Consider the following 21524-nt stretch of genomic DNA (forward strand, 5'->3'; position numbering starts at 1 on the left):
ATGCGCACTGCGGGCGGGGATGTAAGGACTTGGGAGCCACCCACTGTCACCGAGATGGTGTTAAAAATAAAACAGCAGACACACACGGTTGCTTTGAAGTTTTTGTGTTATGGCCTTTTCAGCATTTCTTGTGGTGCATATGTGTGTGTTAGAAATGTTATGGTTTAGGATTTATTAGCAGGTGCACTGTAAAACCTCATGTAGGAATTTAGTGAAATCCACCAGGCCTTTCTCTTGTCATGTGTGGCTTGTTAATTTCAAGTTAATTCAAATTAGACTATCTAGTTTATGCGTTTTGATTTAATATGATCAGTTGAAAACATGAACATGAACTGCTCAGTCAATAAACGACGTTTTTAACCAAACAAAACTAGCAGGTTGAGAATTTAAGCTCTTATTTTGTAGTGTCAAGAGCTCATTCATTCAAAGCAACTTTATGTGTTTCTGTAATACAAGTCAAAATAAGTCATGGTTGTTTATTTTAACAATAGAAATGATGTCAAGCACGCTTAAGATTAATTACATTTAATTCATAACATTAACCTGACTTCAACTAACTCACATTTTCAAGGTAGAAGGGAAAAATCTAATTTAATTTGTGACAGTACAAAATCAGAGGCCCAAGTGATATTTCAACAGTGGGTATAAGAATACAACTTGTATTCTATTGAAAGCCATGAATTCAAATGTCTTTGTGCTTCTATAAATACAGCTGCTTTTCAGTAGACACACAATGAATCAATGGGATGTTATCAGTTTATTATAATAATAAATATTGTACTACTACATTTAACTCAGTTGTTGTGCAAAATTTTATGAAATACTTACATTACATACATTATAAATTACAATCAATCAACTGCACTGATCAAACTGCTGTTCTCATCCAAAAACAAAAAACAAAAACAAAAAGAAACCCCACAGATTTTAGTGGATTACTGTGTCAGTTGCAGATATGACCAAAGGGAGTAATCAATGGAATTCGACCTTTGAATTTCAGTGCATATACAGTCAATAATTAAGACTGAATGAATAAGAAATAAACAATCTACTACACTACTAGTTAGTCAGATTCAAGTTAGTAGATGTAGAGGGATGAAATATAAAAATCTCTCTGAAACACCAGGAATCTCATGTGAATGCAGAGGATGTTTTTAGAGAAGACAGACAAGAGACAAGTATAAATATCTAATTTTCTATTGAGCTGTACTCTATTTACAAAAATGACCTTTATAAAACAAGGCTTCATAAAGGCATCTGACATTTCAACAATCACTGCAAGCAAAGAAACCTATAAAGTACCATTCTTCACTTTGATGTACCATAAAAACAGGCTGCAATATCAAACTGAAGAATCAAGAAACTGTGCAAAGAGATACCGCAGAGACCATGCAAACAGGCAGGCAACATATTCAAGTAAGTGGATGTATCAATCCAACATAAAAAGTAATATTTAGTAGTATCTCTTTACCACAATATTCAGACACAAAATGTGGAAAATTAAAAATGTATTAGTAGTTTTAATGTTTTCAGTACTTTGATGCACTCTGTGAACCCACGTTGTTCCCCTACTAGCTCAGCACAGTATGCTCTTTGTGTATAAAGTATCTAAAACTATAAATTACTAATAAAATGATGATTTTTATAAAATAACTGACTGTGCATTGTGTGTCTTGGCACCCTATAAATCAGTCACACAATGCTAGCTGCCAGTCCACATAGTGATAAGAATTCTTTCACACACTCCTCAATCCAGTTTTTCATTTGGGTGAAAACCAGAGGAATCTGGAACATCAACCTTAAAATAAGGGTAGTATCTTATTCTAAATGTAAGAACACATTATTAAATACAGCCAATGAAATGAGGTGCTGATTATCCACAGTAGGACACTGGAAGATAGGACTAAATTAAATTTCTTCAAAGAGGTGATATTCTGTGCAATTATTAAAAAATGTACTTCTTCTATAATCCATTTGCTAGAGGCTGTTTTCGCAAGCACATTAAACTGTGTCACAATTTTAGTCTCTAGCAGTGACAGTGCAACATTAATCAAAGACAAGACAGCTGTGGATTGGACTGGCTGCATGCTGTTCAGAGCAGAGTCTTCTGGTTTATGTTTTGTCTCCTTCCATAACTCCTCCGGTGAAGATTCTCAGTCATCCAGGTGAAGTTTTCTGGAAGTTGAGTCATGGCAGGACTTCTTGTTAGGTTGAATTTGTGGGCTCCAACCAACTATCTTCAGACTGAAGAAGCTACTTGGATGAGTAGCGAAAGCGTTTCAACCTAACAAGAAGGTCCAGTTGCTATAACTCAACCAGATTCCATAACTACGACTGGTTCAGTCTCTTTCAGTTCTGAGTAGATTTAAATGCTACCATACCATCTTTGGGAGTCACTACTTTGTCTTCAGTGTCTGCATTCTCGTTTAAAGCTTCTGCATTATCCCCTTTAAAAGGGAACAACCACACCAGAGCAGCACCAGCTGTGCCATCGCCGCTCTGAAGTGAGAAGCAAAGGAAGGTGGCCCAGACAAAGCCGCAGCAGCCGGTGAAAGTGGTCCGCAAGTACAGAGGCACCAGGGCAAAGTTCAGCAACTGAGGAAGGCAGACCGACATTATTGAATATTTATAGCACAGGTAAATTACATGTTTATATCTCAATAAATAATTCAGATTAATTAATTGAGCAATGGTTTGTAAAATAAATAAAACTTGTATAAGGGTGGCTTGCCTAGTGCTATATTTATATGAATGGTCTCAAACCTCCCTATGTTAAAATATCTCTCTGCTTCTAGCTGAAAAACTCCTCCAGGCAATGTCATTTTCAGTTTTTCAGTGGTGACATCTGAATTGAAAAACTGCTAAGGGTTATCTAAGGGTTACTAAGGTATATCTTTCACAATTCAATCCTGCTATGAAAAAAAACTAACCCCAGCTCAATTTCCTTATATTCTAACAATCATCAAGACTGATGGAAATGTGATATTTGAATGGTGAAGAGAATCTGTACTCATAGATCCACTTACTAATGCACACACCAGGCTCTGTGAGATGTAGCTGAAACATCAATTACATTTTTTTTTCATCATTTATATATAGTTGTTCCCAAAAGTTGAGATGTTGATATTTACCTGCATGAACGGCCAGAACATCAGCCCGGTCTGACAAGAGAAACAGACAGATAGCCCACCAGTTATTTAGACTTGTTTAGAAATGTTTAGGAGAAACCCTCAAAAAACACATCTGAAACAACTGATGCCAAAGCTAATATTATCTTTCAAGGTTAGTGAACAGAGGCATCTGACATACTGCACATAATGTCCCCTACAAGACCAAATAATAGCAGATGATACAGAGTGCGTACACATGGCCAGGGAAATACAAAACATGGGCTGTTTTGACTGACTACAACTCTTATTTTGATTTGAAAAGGCACATGCTAACTAGGACAGCATATTATAGCTCAATATTTAGTCACACGTATATACAATGAAAAAAAACAAAAAACTAATTCACTAAAACATGCCGTCTCTCCTCTCACCTTATATGTATTTAGGAATTTCTTTCTCCAATCTTCCATGATGTCGTCTTTGCCCTCCAGGAAGCTGACACCTAGAAGACACACAAGACATTTGAGCGATCATTCTTTCCCCGTACTTCACATTCACAGTATGTCTTAGGAAAAGATCATTCCCATTTCTAGCAGCTACGAAGGGCTCGTTTTGCGCTGAACTACTCGCCGACCTGTGTAGAAGACGGTGGTGTATGGCAAGCCGTAAGGGCCATAAAACGCCACTTTATAGCACGATTTACCTCCTAAAACGCCGCTTTTTCCGGCATCTAACCTGTCATGACGCCGTTTATTGCGGCGTCATCAAATGTACCGCCGTCAAAAGCGGCGAAAAATCTATTATAAAAACGGCGCTTTTTACAGCGTAAAGGAAACGCCGTCCAAAGCGCTGCTTTAATGAAAACCGGAGCGGCGCATTCGACGTCACTTCCGGTCGCGTCGGACGCCGTCGAAAACGCCGCTCTACTATGGTATAATGATCTCCGCCCTCAGGTTTTCACAGCCTATCATTTAAAACTTGAGTGGCCCAATCACGGCTGAACCAGAACAGTCTCGCCCAAGTGAACACAGATATGCAAAGATAGAAAGTGATGCCAAGGCTGTGTCTCATCCTGTAAGCTGTCCATTACATATTATTAAATCTGTGTGAAGCCTGTTAGCAATTCACTCGCATGGTATTTGTCTTTCAGAAAGTCAAACTATATTTTTGCAATGAATGAAATGGCTAACGATATACTTTAAAAAAAATAAACAACCATTATTCACCGGGGGCATCTGCGTATGCCTGTGCTGGACTCTACATGATAAAAGCTTAAAATTACGTCCCGATGATTATTATTATTCTTACACATTCACTGTTCATGTACTGTTCTTTGCTTGTGTAGAGCTGCGTTGCGAGATGTCATGTCAATTGTAAAAAGGGCTATACAGATTAATTGTTTCTAAAGGAATAGTTCGACTCTACATAATAAAAGCTTAAAACTACGTCTGAATTCCATCTGCCTGTATAGCTCACCGGGAAGGGCGGAGCGCCGGGAACCCGATGGTAACGAGTTCGATTCCCAGTCGTACCTTTTCAAATGTTGTTATTCACCATTTTACTTTTTGGTATAGGAATTGTGATAAAACATTTAATTACATTGTTTATCAATGAATATTGCTAATGTTAACTTTTATTGTACTCCTCATTTATATCTTTGCATCCTGTGCCATTTTAAATAATATCATGTTTATGTTCTTTTTCCTCAAACCTTCTATCTAACCCATGGTCAACTGGCAGCGTGTCGTTGGTGACTGCGCGATTCAACAGGTGTCGGTCATCACAGGACCATAAATTCCGTCTTCTAATTAACTGCTGATAGGGTTTTTACACATGACACTGGGTTTTTACACTCTTCTCCTACATAAGAAGACATGCATCACATTTGTATACTTACAACTTGATTGTTGTAATCAAGTTCAACTTCCTATTATAATTAATATTCATAAATAAACAATTGTTGTGTACCATCATGTTTTAATCGTAGCGGTATTTTGGAATTTCTGGGCATCTAGGAATAGTGTTTAAACAAACCATGCACTTTGTCTCAATGCAAGTGTACACCTCTATGAACAACAGTGTAACTACCCGAGTGCCTCATCTAGCTTTCTCCCATATCTTCCCTTTTGTTTATCTAGCATCTCAAATCCCTCCACCAGTAAACAAAGTAATTTGGACTCACTAATTTTTATAATACTTACTTACATTGACCTGTCTGTCTGGCTGACCACTTAATCAGGTCCACTCCATCATGCCATCCTCACAGTTCGTTTTTATTACTGGGTAAAAGAATGGTTGTTTCACCATCTTGAAAATGAAGGCATCATTGACCTTGAGAATGAAGTGCACCTCTGGGCTCTTCACTACATCTACATACCAAGGATAAACAGAGATCTGTCGGACTTCATGAAGCAGTGGAACAACCATGGCTTATGACCCCACTGCAATTGTTTGTCAGAGGCTGTCTCGAACAGCAAGGCAGACAATCCACTGCCATGCTAGACATCTTTGGGGCTCCTGGTGCTGGTCCACTCACTGCTTCAGCCGACCCAGTCTTGGTGGCTCCGCCTGGCACTGCTCCTGCTACTCCAGCTTTGGTGGCTGCTACGGATGCTGGACTTGCCTCTACTGAGGCTGCTACTTCTTCTGCTACTGGAGAATCAGCAATGTCGCTAGACTGGCCAGAGAGGGTTACTGTGCCTGCTATCCAGCATAACTTGGACAATGCCACAATGGAGCAGATTCGAGCACAGTTTGACCCTCTTAGCGGTAACAGAGGACAACATGGCGTATTAACCCTATGTGACCTAATATCCTTCTTGGAGTCTAGGACACAGTGAGTTACAGTGAGACAATGAGTCTTTCAAACATTTAATTTGGAATACATCAAAGCAGGTGTTTGTAAAGGTTGTTTCACAATTGACAGACTTGGAACTATATCAATATCTTTTGAAATGTTTTATTCTTTACAAGCAATTCAATAAACATCTTTAATGCTTTTACTTCGTACTGATTACTCTTTCTTGTCTGTAGAGTGCTGTACAGCTGAGTGAATTTGTTGAGACCGTATGGTACATGTTTTATTTTGGCATACCGGGTCTAAGTTAGTATGTCACTTCAATACATATGTAACTATACAAATGTGATGCATGTCTTCTTATGTAGGAGAAGAGTGTAAAAACCCAGTGTCATGTGTAAAAACCCTATCAGCAGTTAATTAGAAGACGGAATTTATGGTCCTGTGATGACCGACACCTGTTGAATCGCGCAGTCACCAACGACACGCTGCCAGTTGACCATGGGTTAGATAGAAGGTTTGAGGAAAAAGAACATAAACATGATATTATTTAAAATGGCACAGGATGCAAAGATATAAATGAGGAGTACAATAAAAGTTAACATTAGCAATATTCATTGATAAACAATGTAATTAAATGTTTTATCACAATTCCTATACCAAAAAGTAAAATGGTGAATAACAACATTTGAAAAGGTACGACTGGGAATCGAACTCGTTACCATCGGGTTCCCGGCGCTCCGCCCTTCCCGGTGAGCTATACAGGCAGATGGAATTCAGACGTAGTTTTAAGCTTTTATTATGTAGAGTCGAACTATTCCTTTAGAAACAATTAATCTGTATAGCCCTTTTTACAATTGACATGACATCTCGCAACGCAGCTCTACACAAGCAAAGAACAGTACATGAACAGTGAATGTGTAAGAATAATAATAATCATCGGGACGTAATTTTAAGCTTTTATCATGTAGAGTCCAGCACAGGCATACGCAGATGCCCCCGGTGAATAATGGTTGTTTATTTTTTTTAAAGTATATCGTTAGCCATTTCATTCATTGCAAAAATATAGTTTGACTTTCTGAAAGACAAATACCATGCGAGTGAATTGCTAACAGGCTTCACACAGATTTAATAATATGTAATGGACAGCTTACAGGATGAGACACAGCCTTGGCATCACTTTCTATCTTTGCATATCTGTGTTCACTTGGGCGAGACTGTTCTGGTTCAGCCGTGATTGGGCCACTCAAGTTTTAAATGATAGGCTGTGAAAACCTGAGGGCGGAGATCATTATACCATAGTAGAGCGGCGTTTTCGACGGCGTCCGACGCGACCGGAAGTGACGTCGAATGCGCCGCTCCGGTTTTCATTAAAGCAGCGCTTTGGACGGCGTTTCCTTTACGCTGTAAAAAGCGCCGTTTTTATAATAGATTTTTCGCCGCTTTTGACGGCGGTACATTTGATGACGCCGCAATAAACGGCGTCATGACAGGTTAGATGCCGGAAAAAGCGGCGTTTTAAGAGGTAAATCGTGCTATAAAGTGGCGTTTAATGGCCCTTACGGCTTGCCATAGTGGTGGCCAGGGGGGCCGCCGCAGTCTGGTCCAGGATCAGTTTTCTGGCCAACATGCCGGCGGACCTTCCGGGAAACTTCGCCTCCAGAAAGCGCATCCACCAGAAGTTGAAGTTGCCATGGAAACTGAACGCGACCAGCGCCACGTTCATCGTGCGTCTCCAGTCCAGCTCGTCCGTCCGCGAGAAGCGCTGGTGCACGAGGTCCCCCGCGGCGAACAGGCAGCCGTACAGCGTGACGTTGGTGGCCCACGGAAAACGACGGACGTGTCCCAAAAACGCAGCCCGCATTATTTTGCGGTTACCGTGGCGCGGGGAGTCTACTCTGACGTTGTAAGTACAGCTGGTTAACTGAACGTTACTGGTGGTTACACGAGGTTGGGTCTCTCCCGCGTCACGAGTTGGCTACTGTACGTTTCTGTCCGGTTTTCAACGCTTATCGGTGACTAACAGGTGATGTCCGTCATACACTGAACTCCACAAGGTGTTATAATCCGAGAAAAGAGCTTTTTCTAGTGTCCGTCCGCCGACGCTGGACTGTCAGGCTGTCACCCGGCCAGTCGGTCCCGTTTGCGTAAAACGAAAACGCCCCTTTTTACGTAAAAAAACCACAAACCGTGGGAGGAGCCGCACCGGAAGACAGCACCTGACGGTACCTGCAGCTACCTGCAGCTGTCAGCACATCGTGATACTCCACGTGTTTACGTTTCTGCTGTGGGAAATCAGTCACTTCACCTCACGGCAAAACGAGGCGTGAAGCTGATCAGATCCACCACCAAGTTATTCAAGTGATATAAATTTGATGTGATATCACGATCATCCAAAATACTGGTTCAGCCATTTTATTGAGTTCAAATGTAACGTATAGTAGTAGTTTTTAAAAGGCAGTAGAGAGAGTGGTTTGCAAATCATTCTTCTGTAGAAAGGCTGAGCTCCCTTTCACTCCATGAACCATGAGGAAGTTTTCATGAGGTGATTTAAGTCGAAAACTCGACAAAATCCGAAATGTCAACATGAAAACGTATAGTTACATTTATTTTGCAACAGTTACGGTGTGTTCACACAAGTTGCACTTAATGCTTTAAGCACCCTGCAACTGTCTGAATAACAGAACTGATTAAAAGGCCTTATGAAGTGTCAGACAATGCTCTTGAAACTTTTAAACAAGACAAAACTACCATTTCAACAGAATGCTTATTGTCTGCAGAAGACTCCTATACACATGCAATTTTTTTTTAAACACAGACATTGAAAGTATACAGGCAGTATGTAGTTTATTGCTGGAAGTTTCACTCTTTTTCCAGTCTATAGTTAAAGACCACAACAGTTGTTTTTTATGTATGTTTTGACCTTTGAGCTTTTTAGATAATTTGGTTTCAGACATTTGAGTTTTAACTTGCAGTCTAGGCAATCACCAGCTTTATCTATTTCTCTCAGATAGCATATCACATAACAATGCTAACCTTGTGTTGCATTCAGGTATGTCTAGGAAAAGACAACATGTCAGATGTGAGAGCAGCCTTTAAAATGACCAGTGCACTAATAATTCATATAATCCTTTACTCATATTCAGAATTTCCATACCTGCTTAATGCTGAGCTAAAAGTATGAAGGCAATAAAATGTGAATTCTATGAAAGTTAAATTTCTTATGGCATAATACCAAACTTAAAAGATAAACTTCTTTAGTTTATAGGCCAAACATTGGAAAACATAAAAAACAATCAGTATGGTGTAAGACAGTGAACAGTAGGACACTAAACTTGACTTACTGCACTAATGCACGTCATGCAAGATGAGAGAGATTGAATAAAATGTTATAACATTGAAAAATAACAGGCAAGATCAGAATCACTTATTCTTCTCTCTTCTCTTCTCTCTATGCTGGACCAGCCAGCTGGAGAGCCATTTATCAGACATATGCATATGGTCCAGTCTTTGGTCACCTTTTGGTTAAGACACGGTGAACAAAAAACAGATATAGGGTGGATGGGTCACAGTGTATCCACTGAGCTGACAGGCAAAAACAGTCGAGGTGTACGTTAAGGTTCAGTGAAAAATTAGATCAGGCCTCTATTACGGGACAACCCTCTCCCAGTCCCCCCTCTCCGTCCTGTGGTAGAGCTGTGGCTGACCTGCAGAAAACAGGCTATCAGAGTTGGGGTGCTCTAAAATGAACCGGATGGTCGACTTCATGTGCTGGACAAAGTACGGTGGCTCAGCCATGGGAGAGGTGGACAGGTACTGCACAGAGAAGAAAGATACCATACCTCTTACTAATGTGCTTTGTTACTCTGATTTTAACATGTGTTTGTGTTACAACATAATCCTTAAATCAAAAACAGATAAGTAGATACAATGAATAAATGTAAGACATTTAAAGGGTAATTACTTCTATATGCCCTACCTTTAAAATTGTGTCATCATCTTGTGACAACCAGAAGGCAATATCCAGATTTGGAGACCACTTACAGGGGCCGATTCTGACATGTCCCTGACTTGAGTCATATATATCAGCCATCTGCAAAATAAAGTTAAATGGCATTTATGATCCTTTTACACTGAGTTTTGTACTTTGTTTTGTACTTTAAATTACCTGTCCCCCAGTGAAAGTCCGTGCTGATCTCAGCTCCTCTGCAGGCCCTTTATAAGGGAATGATGCAGGGAACACATCCCCTGTTTTAACATTGACACCTGAGAGAAGAATCAGACATAGATACAATTCCTTAGGTCACATTCAATGTTATTAAATGATTGCATCCTTCTTAATTTTCGGCATATTCATCACATACCTATTCCATATACTATGGGTCTGTTATTTCCACCAACAATGATGTCATTCATTTCTACAACATAGGAAATAAAATTATTAGACAAGTAATGGAAGAATAAAATAGAATTTATAAACAAAATGAAATATCCAACTTTAGCTTTGTACCTGTGATACAACATGTTTCCAGATGAATATCCTCTTTATGTTTCTGGAATTCTACTGTAAAGACAACGATTTGTTTAAGTTATTGCAAAGCTTAAATGCTGTCTTCATAATATTTCGATTGTTTCTGAAGTAACTTAAAAGGTTTATACCCAATATGTTAAGGCTGAGTTTATGGGATGTCTTTGACTCATCATTAAATCCTCCTACAAGATGAAGCTCAAGTCTGTGTAATAATGAGAAACATATAAAAGGAAAAGACTTATTATTCATTACTTAATCATAATAACATGCCCAAATATATATTGTAGCAGTGTGTTTGTCTGTGTTTTATACCTGCCCTCCTCACTGACGTTACTCAACGATGTGACAGCTTTTATAAGTAGAGGGACTTCAGACCAAGTGCTGGAGCCATCACAGTGAGCGAGGCAAACAGCTCCGCTTCCTGAAATTTTTTCAAATAGATTTAAAATGTAATTTTCTTACTTCGTACAAAGGGAGAGAAAAGTACAAGGCATGCATTTGACAAAAGAAAGCTACCCGTGTGTCGCACCACGACCAAATGGCAGGTGGTGGCATCATCGGAGCCAATGACTGAAACACAATCTGTGGAACACAAGAAATCATCATTAGGAGCCAGAATAGTTAACATGGCGTATTGTCAGAAATGTGTTGTTTTTCACGGCAGTATGTAAAAGAAAGCCATTAACACTCCAGCTATATAACTAATATTTGGATAACTCAAGTGAGGGATTGATGGTCATGATTATCACCATGTAGCTTTACTTACTGTCTGCAGGTGTAGTTGCTGCAAACTCTCTTTGTTGGACATACAGGAGGCATTTTGGGTCAACATCAACAAGTGGCTTGGAGCGAAATGTTCGAGCATTTTCCTGTGACGAGTAAAAGAAAAAAAAAAAAAAAAAAAATATATATATATATATATATATATATAGCCATGTGAAACCAGAACATTAAACCACGATTATTAAGATTAGTGTTACTTCACACGTATAAATACAAACTATAAAGCTTCAGCTCTGGGATCGGACTGCTCCTATTTAACTAGAGCAGTAGTTTGATTATTAATACATGATAGTTGTGCTTTTAACAAACGCGTCTGCCATGTCACACTCAGAATTGCAGGTTAATTATAATTGCACTTTAGAGTAAATTCTTAAAGAAAAACACTACTGATTGATGGTGAGACCTTCTCGGCAAACTAAATTTAGCCACACTTTGAGGAAACAAACCTTTAAGTGGGGATATTTGTCGAAGAGTTCCTCTGTCGAGCTTATGCGGTCAATTCTTCTATTTTGAATAAACAAAGGCATTTTCTTAAGCTTTAAATCCAGCTCCTTAACATACCATTATAAGAAACGATAACTTCATTTTTAAATCGCCTAATATCTCATAATAAACATATCAGAGTAACTGCAAACACCGTCCACAGCCTCGATTTCCTGGATGACTTCTTCTGCGATGTTATGACCGGAATAGTTCGTACACACCGCCACCAGCTGCTGCACAGGAGGACGGCGTCCACGAATCCAATTCACTATTAGCACTTAGTGGACATTCGTACGTAACGCTGTTTTAGCGAAACGACGCTACGTAGAATCAGTAGATGAAGTTACGTCGTTAAAGAGGGCAGGGAGGAGAGGAAGGAAGGAGCCAAGCCGTCGATCTACGTGACGCACCCAACAATTGTTTAACAACAGCCTTGTTTTAGCGCAGTTGTCGTTTTATTATTCACACTGTGGTATGTTTATCACGGCGCTTCTTTTAAAGCTCAAGTAGCGTTTATTTTGCACTTTATTAAAACGCACAACCGGTGGCAAAGGTTAACGTTAAGCTAACGTTACAAATAACGTTAACGCTAGACTGTTTGGTCAAAATGAGGGGGGGCTCTACCTACGGAGACAGAGACAGGGACCGTGGACGAGAAAGGTATGTTTTCAGGTCATGGTAGGAAACACCACATACATCTACAACACAGAATTAAATTAGTGTTACGAAGTTTGAGCCAAGGCCATGGCTGTTTGTGACACTCGAGTAACGTTAACTATTTTCTGTGCAGTGGGCCGATAAATTCAGCACAAAAGCGAAAATGCGCAATGAAATGTTGTTGCTAGATTCACAGTGAACAGCGCTCAAAGTTACAAATGAATGCACATTCTTACAAGTGTAACTTTAACCTGAAATGAATCCTAAGGTGTCCAAGTCAGCAGACTCGACACATACCATACGTCCTCTGTTACTGCCTTGTTGAATATAAACTAAAGGTTAAACGTCAGGAAAAGTCCAAGTCATCATAATTATATCATCACAGAGCATTAATAATACACTCACCTGAAACAAACTACATGCATATTATAACTAAAACTCATACTAAACGTTATAACATAGACATTAGTAGGTCTTGAAGTGTATGCACACAAACAAACTTATATAAATAATAATATAATGCAACCACAAGGGGGCACAATCCAGTGTCATCTTGTGCCAGTTCCAAGTCTGGATGATTGCAGAGGGTTGTGTGGAGAAGGGCATCCAACACAAAACATTTGCCAAACCAATCTATCTGCCGCAGCCCTGGTTAACATTGACCACCACTCTTGCTGTGTGACCTATAGGACTGTTGGGCAAAGAAAGAGAGGAGGAAGGCAAAGTGTAGGACTGACAGAACAGACTTTGAATGTTGGGGCTAAGACAGGGAAGGTTGACATGATGCAGAGAAGAAAGGTGGACCTACTGTGTGTTAAGGAGACCAGGTAAGAAGGAAGCAAGGCTAGAAGCTTAGGATCAGGGTTCAAGTTGTTTTACCATGAAGTGGATGCTAAGAGAAATGGAGTAGGAGTTATTCTGAAATAAGAGTATGTCAGGAATGTTCTTGAAGTGAAGAAAGTATCAAATAGGGCGATGACTCTAAAGCTGGAAATTGAAGTTGTGATGTTAAACGTTGTTAGGTGTTATGTCTCACTGAGAAATTCTGGACTGAGAAGATGATGTGATGCAGAGCATCCCCAGAGGTGAGGCAGTATTGATTGGTGCAGACTACAGTGGACATGTTGGTGAAGGGAACAGAGGTGATGAGATTGTGATGGGCAGGTTTGGTCTTCAGGACAGGAATGCAGAAGGACAAATGGTGGTAAACTTTGCAAAAGGGATGGAATATAGCTGTAGTAAATACTTTCTTCCAGAAGGGACAGGAACATAGGATGAAAAGGCTGACAGATCTCCATGGACTATGATGTTCGCAGATGACACTGTGATCTGTGGTGAGAGCAGAGAGAAGGCAGAGGAAAATCTAGAGATGAAAGCGGAGGAATGAAGGTCAGCTGCAGCAAGACAGGATAAATGTGCATGAATGAAAGGGAACCAAGTGGAACGATGAGGTTAAAGGCAGCAAAGGTGAAGAAGGTGCAGGACTTTAGGTACTTTGGGTCAATGGTTCAGAGTAACGGAGAATGTGGAAAAGAGGTGAAGAGGCGTCTGCAAGCAGGATGGAACGGGTGGAGAAAAGAGTCAGACTTGTTCTATGTTAAAAGAGTATCAGCGAGAATGAAAGGAAAGGTGTTCAAGACGATGGTGAGACCAGCGAGAATATCCGGCTTAGAGACAGTGGCGCTGAAGAAAAGTCAGGAGGCAGAGCTGGAGGTCCTCTTGGATCAGGAAGTACATCAGAGGGACAGTCTATGTCAGATGTTTTGGAGAAAAAGTCAGAGAGGTCAGATTGAGGTGGTTTGGACATGTTCAGAGGAGAGATTGTGAACATATCAGTAAACGGATGCTGAGGTTGGAGCTGCCAGGTAGGAGGCCCAGAGGAAGACCAAAGAGAAGATTTATGGATGTGAGAGAGGACATGAAGTTAATTGGTGTGAGAGAAGGGGATGCAGAGGATAGGGTTAAATGGAGGCAGATGATTCACTGTGGCAATCCCTGAAAGGGAACAGCTGAATGGAAATAAAGACAATTGCTGATAAATAATATAAGAAACAGACAGATTAATGCCTTTAAGAAATACAGATGATCATGCATCATCGTACATACCTTATATCCGTCTGAAACACAGATCTGTATAATAAAGCAGGCCCCAAACATTAAGTGTACCTGAGCAAGCCAGTATCAACAATTAAGTCTGGGAATGTGGATTTACTCTGACAATTAAGGGACTGATAGAAATGATCAGTGGATGACCTCTTTGTTAAAGGTAGCACCTGTAGTATAAACAGTGATTGCTCAGTTCTTTTCAATGTTTGACCCTCATTTCTCAGGCCACGGTTCGGGTCCATGAGCAGTCGCAGTGGACCCCCACCAGTGAAGTTTGGGAATCCAGGTGAGCGACTACGCAAGAAGAGGTGGAACTTGGATGAGCTGCCAAAATTTGAGAAGAACTTCTACAATGAACACCCTGAGGTCGTACGCATGGGCCAGGTAAATCTTATATTCAGAAAAATAATATTATTATGGAAAATATGAACAACTATTAACCATCCTTCCATGTATGTTTTCTGTTTTGTTGTGCTCTTTTGCGTTTTGATGTCCTATACAGTATGAAGTGGAAGAGTTTCGCAGAAAAAAGGAGATCACCATCAGAGGCTCTGGTTGCCCAAAAGCAGTCACTGCTTTTCACCAGGCACAGTTTCCTCGTAAGTAAACCATAAAGTGCATCTGCCACAGTATTTGCACTTAATATTTAAAAGAAACATTGGCATTCATGATATTAATCATACAACAGTTCCAGCATTTAGATACCTCAACATTTCATTCTTTTAGACCAGTGGTAAATTTAAACAAAACAATAAACTAAGTTTTAATAGCCATTTTCAATGTTTGCAAATGCAATGTGAAATGTATTTTACAAGACAGAAACTGTCTCCCTCCCTCTTCTGGCAGAATATGTGATAGATGTGCTAATGCAGCAGAACTTTAAGGAGCCCACTGCGATCCAGTCTCAGGGTTTTCCTGTAGCCCTCAGTGGCAAAGACATGGTGGGCATTGCACAGACTGGCTCTGGAAAGACTCTGGCTGTAAGTATGCCTGACTATTATGTAGCATGATGATGACACATCACATATCTGAACATAGAGAAATATGTAAGCATCAGAGAAGAATACAGCTTAAAAAAAGGGCAAATTGAAATAATTGATTTGTTTCTAAACATATTAAACATGTTAAAAAACAAAACGAGAGCTAGAAACGTTTCTAAAGTTTGTAAGTAAGTACTAATGTAGTACTGAACTATGGAGTTGGACCATTAAAACATTTCTTATCATTTCTTCTACCATCATAATTTTGAAACCTTATTTTAAACAGATGTCAGTTTTTTCAATCATTTAAATTTGGCTTTTCATGTGGCGTGACTTTTTTTTTTATGGTTTTTCAGGACTTTAAAGGAACATCAATACACAGAGGGATCAGGGATCAGATCATTTAAGAGAGAGACTTAAAACTGTTGCACATTATCTAACTATTTGTCTTGTTGTTCCCTGCAGTATCTTCTTCCTGCTATTGTTCACATTAATCATCAACCCTATCTAGAAAGGGGAGATGGTCCGATTGTAAGTACCTTTGTCAAAATGTATCTAATAAGTGTGCCAAAAAAGTGTTTTCTAACTAAATTGTGTTGTTCTCTCATGAGCGATCACTCATAAAAACCCTTCCTCCTCTCTTCTCAGTGTCTGGTGCTAGCCCCAACCAGAGAGCTGGCACAGCAGGTTCAGCAGGTTGCATTTGACTACGGCAAGTCTTCTCGTATCAAAAGCACATGCGTCTATGGTGGAGCACCCAAAGGACCACAGATTCGAGATCTTGAAAGGGGTGGGTATGCTCATTAATGGAAACATACAGCTGATTCTTCAAACTCTATGAAAAGCATTGTTAAAAAAAACTTTTGATACTACTGTTGAAATCTTCTTCAGTATACAGTATTTTAAATGTTCTACCTGAGCACATATAATATGTGTAAAACTTTTGTCCTGTCGATTTTATATGGTTGTACTGTAGGTGTTGAAATCTGCATTGCCACACCTGGTCGCCTCATTGACTTCTTGGAGGCAGGGAAGACTAACCTCCGACGCTGTACCTATTTAGTGCTGGATGAGGCTGACCGCATGCTGGACATGGGCTTTGAGCCACAGATTCGCAAGATAGTTGAGCAGATCAGGGTAGGACAAAGGCTTAGTTACTATGACTACTAATTGATTACCATTGGCTGCTGAAGTGATAATTCATCATGATCTTTAGGAAGAAGAGAAAATGTTTTCTGTTGAATGAGTTGCTTGCTTTCTCTCACTTTGTTTATCAGCCTGACAGACAGACTCTGATGTGGAGTGCAACCTGGCCAAAGGAGGTTCGACAGCTTGCAGAGGACTTTTTGAGGGAATACATCCAGATTAATATTGGTGCTTTGGAGCTCAGTGCTAACCACAACATCCTGCAAATTGTGGATGTCTGCATGGAAAGTGAGAAGGACAACAAGTAAGACAATATCTGACCTAAAATGACAGAATGTCATGATCAATTTTATTAACTGCTTTAATAGTGTTAGAGAATATGAGCTCATATTTTGATATATTTGAAACTAAGATCATTAGTTCTGATGTGCCTGACAGACTTATTCAGCTGATGGAGGAAATTATGGCTGAAAAGGAGAACAAAACCATCATCTTTGTGGAGACTAAGAAGCGTTGTGATGATCTTACTCGGAGAATGAGGCGGGACGGGTGAGGAATTATAGTCAGGTGTAATAAAACATAGAGGCAGTAGTTCCAATGTGAATTATGCAAATATTTCACTATAATATACTTTATTTTATTAATTGTGTTGCCACTTTATTGTGGTTTGTTTTCTAGGTGGCCAGCAATGTGTATCCATGGAGACAAGAGCCAGCCAGAAAGAGACTGGGTACTGACAGGTTAGAATCATCTAAGACGAGACACCCACTTCCTCCCTTTTGTCAATTTAACTGGTTTTCACCATTCATTAATAGAAGGGTCAGTCAACGAATAGTAGAAACACATCTTTCTATAGACTGCTCATCAATAGGTATTAGTTTTTGATCTATTCATTCATTGCCTGAGATAAGTGTGTGTGATTTTATTCCAGCCTTTCAGTTTTTAGTTTCATTTATATTTATGTTCTTGTTCTTCTAATATGACAAACTTATGTATTATGCATTTAATTCCACAGAATTTCGGAGTGGCAAAGCTCCTATACTGATTGCTACAGATGTTGCCTCTCGTGGTCTGGGTATGTCTCCTCAACATACAGTTGATGCAATGAAATCTGCCCATCTCACAATCTCTCCCTTTTTTATTTTCATGCAATGGATTTTTTTCTGCAAATAATACTGATATACATACTAGAAGAACAAGTATATAGTCACCACATTCACATTGACATGTTTAGATACTACCACAGTTCCTTTCTGAAAATTTATTTTGACTCATAGGTAAGTATCCTGAACATGTGCTAAGACCAGCTATAACAAACTGACTTAAGAACAACACTTTATTGCTACATATACGGCATATTGGTGCTAAATTTCAATCTGTCCAAGTCACAAAATGATAAATATGAATGTAAAACAAAAAAGGAAAAAAAAAGGTTTTACGTCGCGGTTATGTCATCCACTAATCATGAGACTACCAGTGTGCTCTGTAATCACTGTATTTTAACTACAAGTGTGAAAAAAGCAGAAGGTATAGTTATTGTGAATTTAGTGATGTATAATGGTATAAAATGAACATGCTACATTTAACAACCCTCTTAATATAACTGTAATGTCAATTATGGAGGCTGCAGGCCTTCTGGTCCACCAGGTTTATTGTCTGTTTCTTGTTACTTTAGTTAAAATGCTTCCTTTAACCGGGGCTCTTTGGCACGCTGCCTGAACAGACGGGTGTGTGGGTCAGATACCCCTGCACATCTTATGTCTCCTTTTTGTTTTTTAGGTATATTACAGATTTTTCCACTAGTTGTACGTACGCTACGTATGCTACAAATGTTTATGCTTTGCAGATCCACTTGAGTAGTGCAACTGAGTTACCCCAGATCTAATGAGACGTCAGGAATTCTAGGCTAGTTTGACATCTGACTGGACAAATCTTAAAAGCGGGAATAAGTGAAGTGTCTTTGACTTGCCAAAATTCCTATGACCGTATTGTTCTTTTCTCCCCTCTTCTCCTCTCAGGGTTTGGCAGCACACGGCAGCTCTAACAGTCTGCGCTGCTGTTTCTGCCCCCTCAGTCACGTTAAAGTAGAAGCTCAGCTAGTTTTAGAGGGATTAAAGCCCCTCTTATTCATCTGGGGTAACTAAAATCCCCTCTTCCCAGTATTGTCAGACTTTGAAAATCCAGCGAGCCTTCCTTGGGAGCAGCCTGAGGTGCCTGTATGTCTGCCCATCGGTCCTTCCCAAAAAGCAGACAGACAGGAGAGAGAGAATTAGATGGGCTCGTCTGGATCCAGTCCTGGCCAGGGTCTGAGGAGGGTCCTGCAATGCGACGAGAGAGCAACAGAACCAGCCGGTGTGCGTGTCCCTGTGTGCCTGTCCCTATGTGCGTGTCCTTGTGTGCTTGTCCCTGCATGCATGTGCCTGATTGCGTGTGTGTCTCATGAGCTAAAATGGTTCTGCTCCCGTCTGATGTTGCTGGTGTGTGCAGAAGGTGAGGGATGAGTCCTGTCTCCCTCCCCCTCAGCCCCTCACTATGAACCAGGACTGATCAGGGGGGAATGGCTACCTTTGTAGAAACAACATGAAGGGGGTAAGTACCTCACCACCCCTTTCTCCTTCATGAGCTCACCATACATTCAGGCACTTCCATCCTGTCCATATTGTAGTCAAAGCATAGTACAGTTTCGTCCTGCCACACGTTAATTTTTTTATTCAGTACGTTTTGGCTGATGAAGTGACTTCCCTTTGTCATGATGGAGGGGAAAATGGAGACTTGTTAATCGGCAGTGCTCTCAGAGCCCCACATCTTCTGTAATGAGAAACAGACTCCTTGTCTTCACACATTTTAACCATTCCATTCCTCTGGTGTGAAGATTACAAAGCCTAAATGGTTTTTTTACTCCTCAAAGTCATGCTTGCTATATGTGAAGTAAGCATGAAACCCTGAAGTTGAGCGTGAACTGTATTGAACTTAAATTATAATGGCGTAAAGCTGAATGCCTGATACAGCAGGTAAGTTACTCTATTCAGATTTTAATTCCTAACCTAAAATAAACAGTATCTTTTTTAGTACAAAAAGGAAAGACATCATTTTAGTTATGTAAAAAAAAAATCTTAGTGTTCTATCACTGAATTAGAATAAGAATAAAAATGAAAAAAAAAAAATCTATTCTTTCTCCGAAACGTTTGCTTTCCTTGAGATTATCATCTTTTCCTTCCCCCATGCTCTAAATTATTCTTTACCCAAAAGATGTGGAAGACGTCAAGTTTGTCATCAACTATGACTATCCCAGCTGCTCTGAGGATTATGTCCATCGGATTGGACGTACAGCTCGTAGTACCAACAAAGGCACTGCCTACACCTTCTTCACCCCAGGGAACCTGCGGCAGGCCCGCGATCTTGTCCGGGTGTTGGAGGAAGCCCGGCAGGCCATCAATCCTAAATTGCTTCAGCTTGCGGATTCAGGCCGTGGTAGTGGAAGTGGTAAGAGGGAAAGTGTTCTTAACTTAATTTATCATAGTCAATGTAAAATCTAACTGATGGGGATTTAGGGGACATATCTGTAGATATGGAGAGGCGGTGATCTATGGGTTGAAATTTGTCTGTTGCAGGTGGTAGAATGCGTTACCGTGGCAGCAACTCCAACAACCCTAACCTGATGTACCAGGAAGAGTGTGATCGGCGCATGCGTTCTAGCGGAGGCGGAGGCAGCAAAGACAGCCGCAGTGGCATCAGCCGTGATGGCCGCAATAACCGTGGCGGGGACTGCTCCACTTCCTCTTCTTCCTACAGGGACAGAAGCCGGGATCGCAGGAACAGCTACAACTCTGGTTCGGATCAGTACCAGAGCTATAGCAGCAGTGGGGTTTACAACTCTCGCAGCGGAGGCCAGTCAGGTAGTGTGGGTGTTCAGGATCAGTCCAGCCAACCACAAGGTCAGTTTATTCAGCCTCCTCCTCCACCTCCACCAACAGGAGGCCCCCAGCCTCTGATGGCTCAGCCGTTTGCTCCACCACAGCCCCCACTCATGGGCTTCATGGGGCAACCACCTTATCCTTTTGCTTCTCCACCCCCTCCTCCTCCAGGCCCTCCAACAGCCCGGAAATAGAAATAAGCACAGAGGTAATGTGTTTTAATATGTGCAAGTAGCACACATACTCTGTAACTCTCCAACAAGGGCATATATCTATGGAAGGTTGTTTTGTATTTTTTAATACAACCAATGTGTGAATTTCACAATGTTCTATGCAAAAGGAAACTGGGAACTTTTACCCTATAAAATCTCTTCTACATAGCTTGTCAACAGCATCTCATACAGTTGCATTAAGTAATTTACCACGGAGGCTCAAGTTTGTTTTCAATTCAGTTAAACACTAAGAAGTGGATTTTATTTGTTGTTGTCCCTTCTCTAGTTTAAGCTGCGTTGTTAGTCTGGTCAAAATTAACACTAGGATATACTCAGGCCTCAGTATTATGTTTGTTTTGAAATGATTACTTGTAGATACCATCACATTCCAGTCCTGTCTCCCTCCTTTACTAATTTACCTTATTACTGACCTCCACATCGTTAAACTTGACCTAATTCTGTTTAAGGAAACATTTGATTTTTGATTATTACATTGATTTTAAATTTGTACTCTAAATGTTGAAGCAATGCATATGAACTTGTGAATAATGTCCAATAGTTTGTCCATGCAACCATCTTCTGTCTGATGAACCATTAAAAAATATTTAGATGGGTTTTTCATGCATGATTTAAATTTTTCCTGCCCTGTAGCAACCTTTATCTCATATTTTCATAAGCAGACCAATTGATGCAAACTTACTCTCATGCAGCTTGTTAGCTAAACAGCAGATTGTTGCTTGTTTCCTCTTTCAGTTTTCTTTTTACAGTGGTTTCTTAATAAATGAATGATTCAAATCTGTATTTT

General features: G+C 40.2%; 3 protein-coding genes across 3 annotated transcripts; 1 reads left to right on the forward strand and 2 right to left on the reverse strand.

The window, feature by feature from the left end:
• Window positions 1-485: 485 nt before the first annotated feature.
• LOC113162602 (mpv17-like protein) lies at window positions 486-8046 on the reverse strand. The gene is made up of 5 exons (XM_026360829.1): window positions 7488-8046; window positions 3745-3764; window positions 3542-3612; window positions 3132-3161; window positions 486-2595 (listed from the first exon to the last, which is right to left on the reverse strand). Exons 1-5 carry the CDS (start codon window positions 7769-7771, stop codon window positions 2350-2352), a joined length of 651 nt encoding a protein of 216 aa, XP_026216614.1. The 5' UTR covers window positions 7772-8046; the 3' UTR covers window positions 486-2349.
• Window positions 8047-8737: 691 nt separating this feature from the next.
• On the reverse strand, window positions 8738-11913 carry ntan1 (N-terminal asparagine amidase). Its single transcript, XM_026359426.1, has 10 exons — window positions 11668-11913; window positions 11205-11307; window positions 10955-11020; window positions 10751-10859; window positions 10567-10640; window positions 10418-10471; window positions 10272-10325; window positions 10076-10173; window positions 9887-10000; window positions 8738-9723 (listed from the first exon to the last, which is right to left on the reverse strand). The coding sequence occupies exons 1-10, from the start codon at window positions 11746-11748 to the stop codon at window positions 9556-9558; spliced, it is 921 nt and encodes a 306-aa protein (XP_026215211.1). The 5' UTR covers window positions 11749-11913; the 3' UTR covers window positions 8738-9555.
• Window positions 11914-12061: 148 nt separating this feature from the next.
• Window positions 12062-21514, forward strand: LOC113161667 (probable ATP-dependent RNA helicase DDX17). Its single transcript, XM_026359423.1, has 13 exons — window positions 12062-12364; window positions 14692-14851; window positions 14970-15066; window positions 15314-15447; window positions 15913-15978; window positions 16096-16237; window positions 16424-16584; window positions 16725-16897; window positions 17032-17142; window positions 17272-17333; window positions 17609-17668; window positions 19843-20076; window positions 20205-21514. Exons 1-13 carry the CDS (start codon window positions 12312-12314, stop codon window positions 20699-20701), a joined length of 1950 nt encoding a protein of 649 aa, XP_026215208.1. The 5' UTR covers window positions 12062-12311; the 3' UTR covers window positions 20702-21514.
• Window positions 21515-21524: the final 10 nt, after the last annotated feature.

This window comes from Anabas testudineus, chromosome 1 (assembly GCF_900324465.2).
Source record: "Anabas testudineus chromosome 1, fAnaTes1.2, whole genome shotgun sequence".
Lineage (NCBI taxonomy): Eukaryota > Metazoa > Chordata > Actinopteri > Anabantiformes > Anabantidae > Anabas > Anabas testudineus.

Coding starts and splice junctions, on each gene's coding strand:
- LOC113162602 (XM_026360829.1), bottom strand. CDS start 7,771: ATGCGGGCTGCGTTTTTGGGACACGTCCGTCGTTTTCCGTGGGCCACC. Junction 3,765..7,487: donor ACTGCGGCGGCCCCCCTGGC/CACCACTATGGC, acceptor CGGCTTGCCATA/CACCACCGTCTTCTACACAG. Junction 3,613..3,744: donor CACCACCGTCTTCTACACAG/GTCGGCGAGTAG, acceptor TGTGTCTTCTAG/GTGTCAGCTTCCTGGAGGGC.
- ntan1 (XM_026359426.1), bottom strand. CDS start 11,748: ATGCCTTTGTTTATTCAAAATAGAAGAATTGACCGCATAAGCTCGACA. Junction 11,021..11,204: donor AGCAACTACACCTGCAGACA/GTAAGTAAAGCT, acceptor TGTGTTCCACAG/ATTGTGTTTCAGTCATTGGC. Junction 10,472..10,566: donor ACTCAGCCTTAACATATTGG/GTATAAACCTTT, acceptor TTGTCTTTACAG/TAGAATTCCAGAAACATAAA.
- LOC113161667 (XM_026359423.1), top strand. CDS start 12,312: ATGAGGGGGGGCTCTACCTACGGAGACAGAGACAGGGACCGTGGACGA. Junction 12,365..14,691: donor AGGGACCGTGGACGAGAAAG/GTATGTTTTCAG, acceptor CTCATTTCTCAG/GCCACGGTTCGGGTCCATGA. Junction 15,067..15,313: donor TCACCAGGCACAGTTTCCTC/GTAAGTAAACCA, acceptor CTCTTCTGGCAG/AATATGTGATAGATGTGCTA.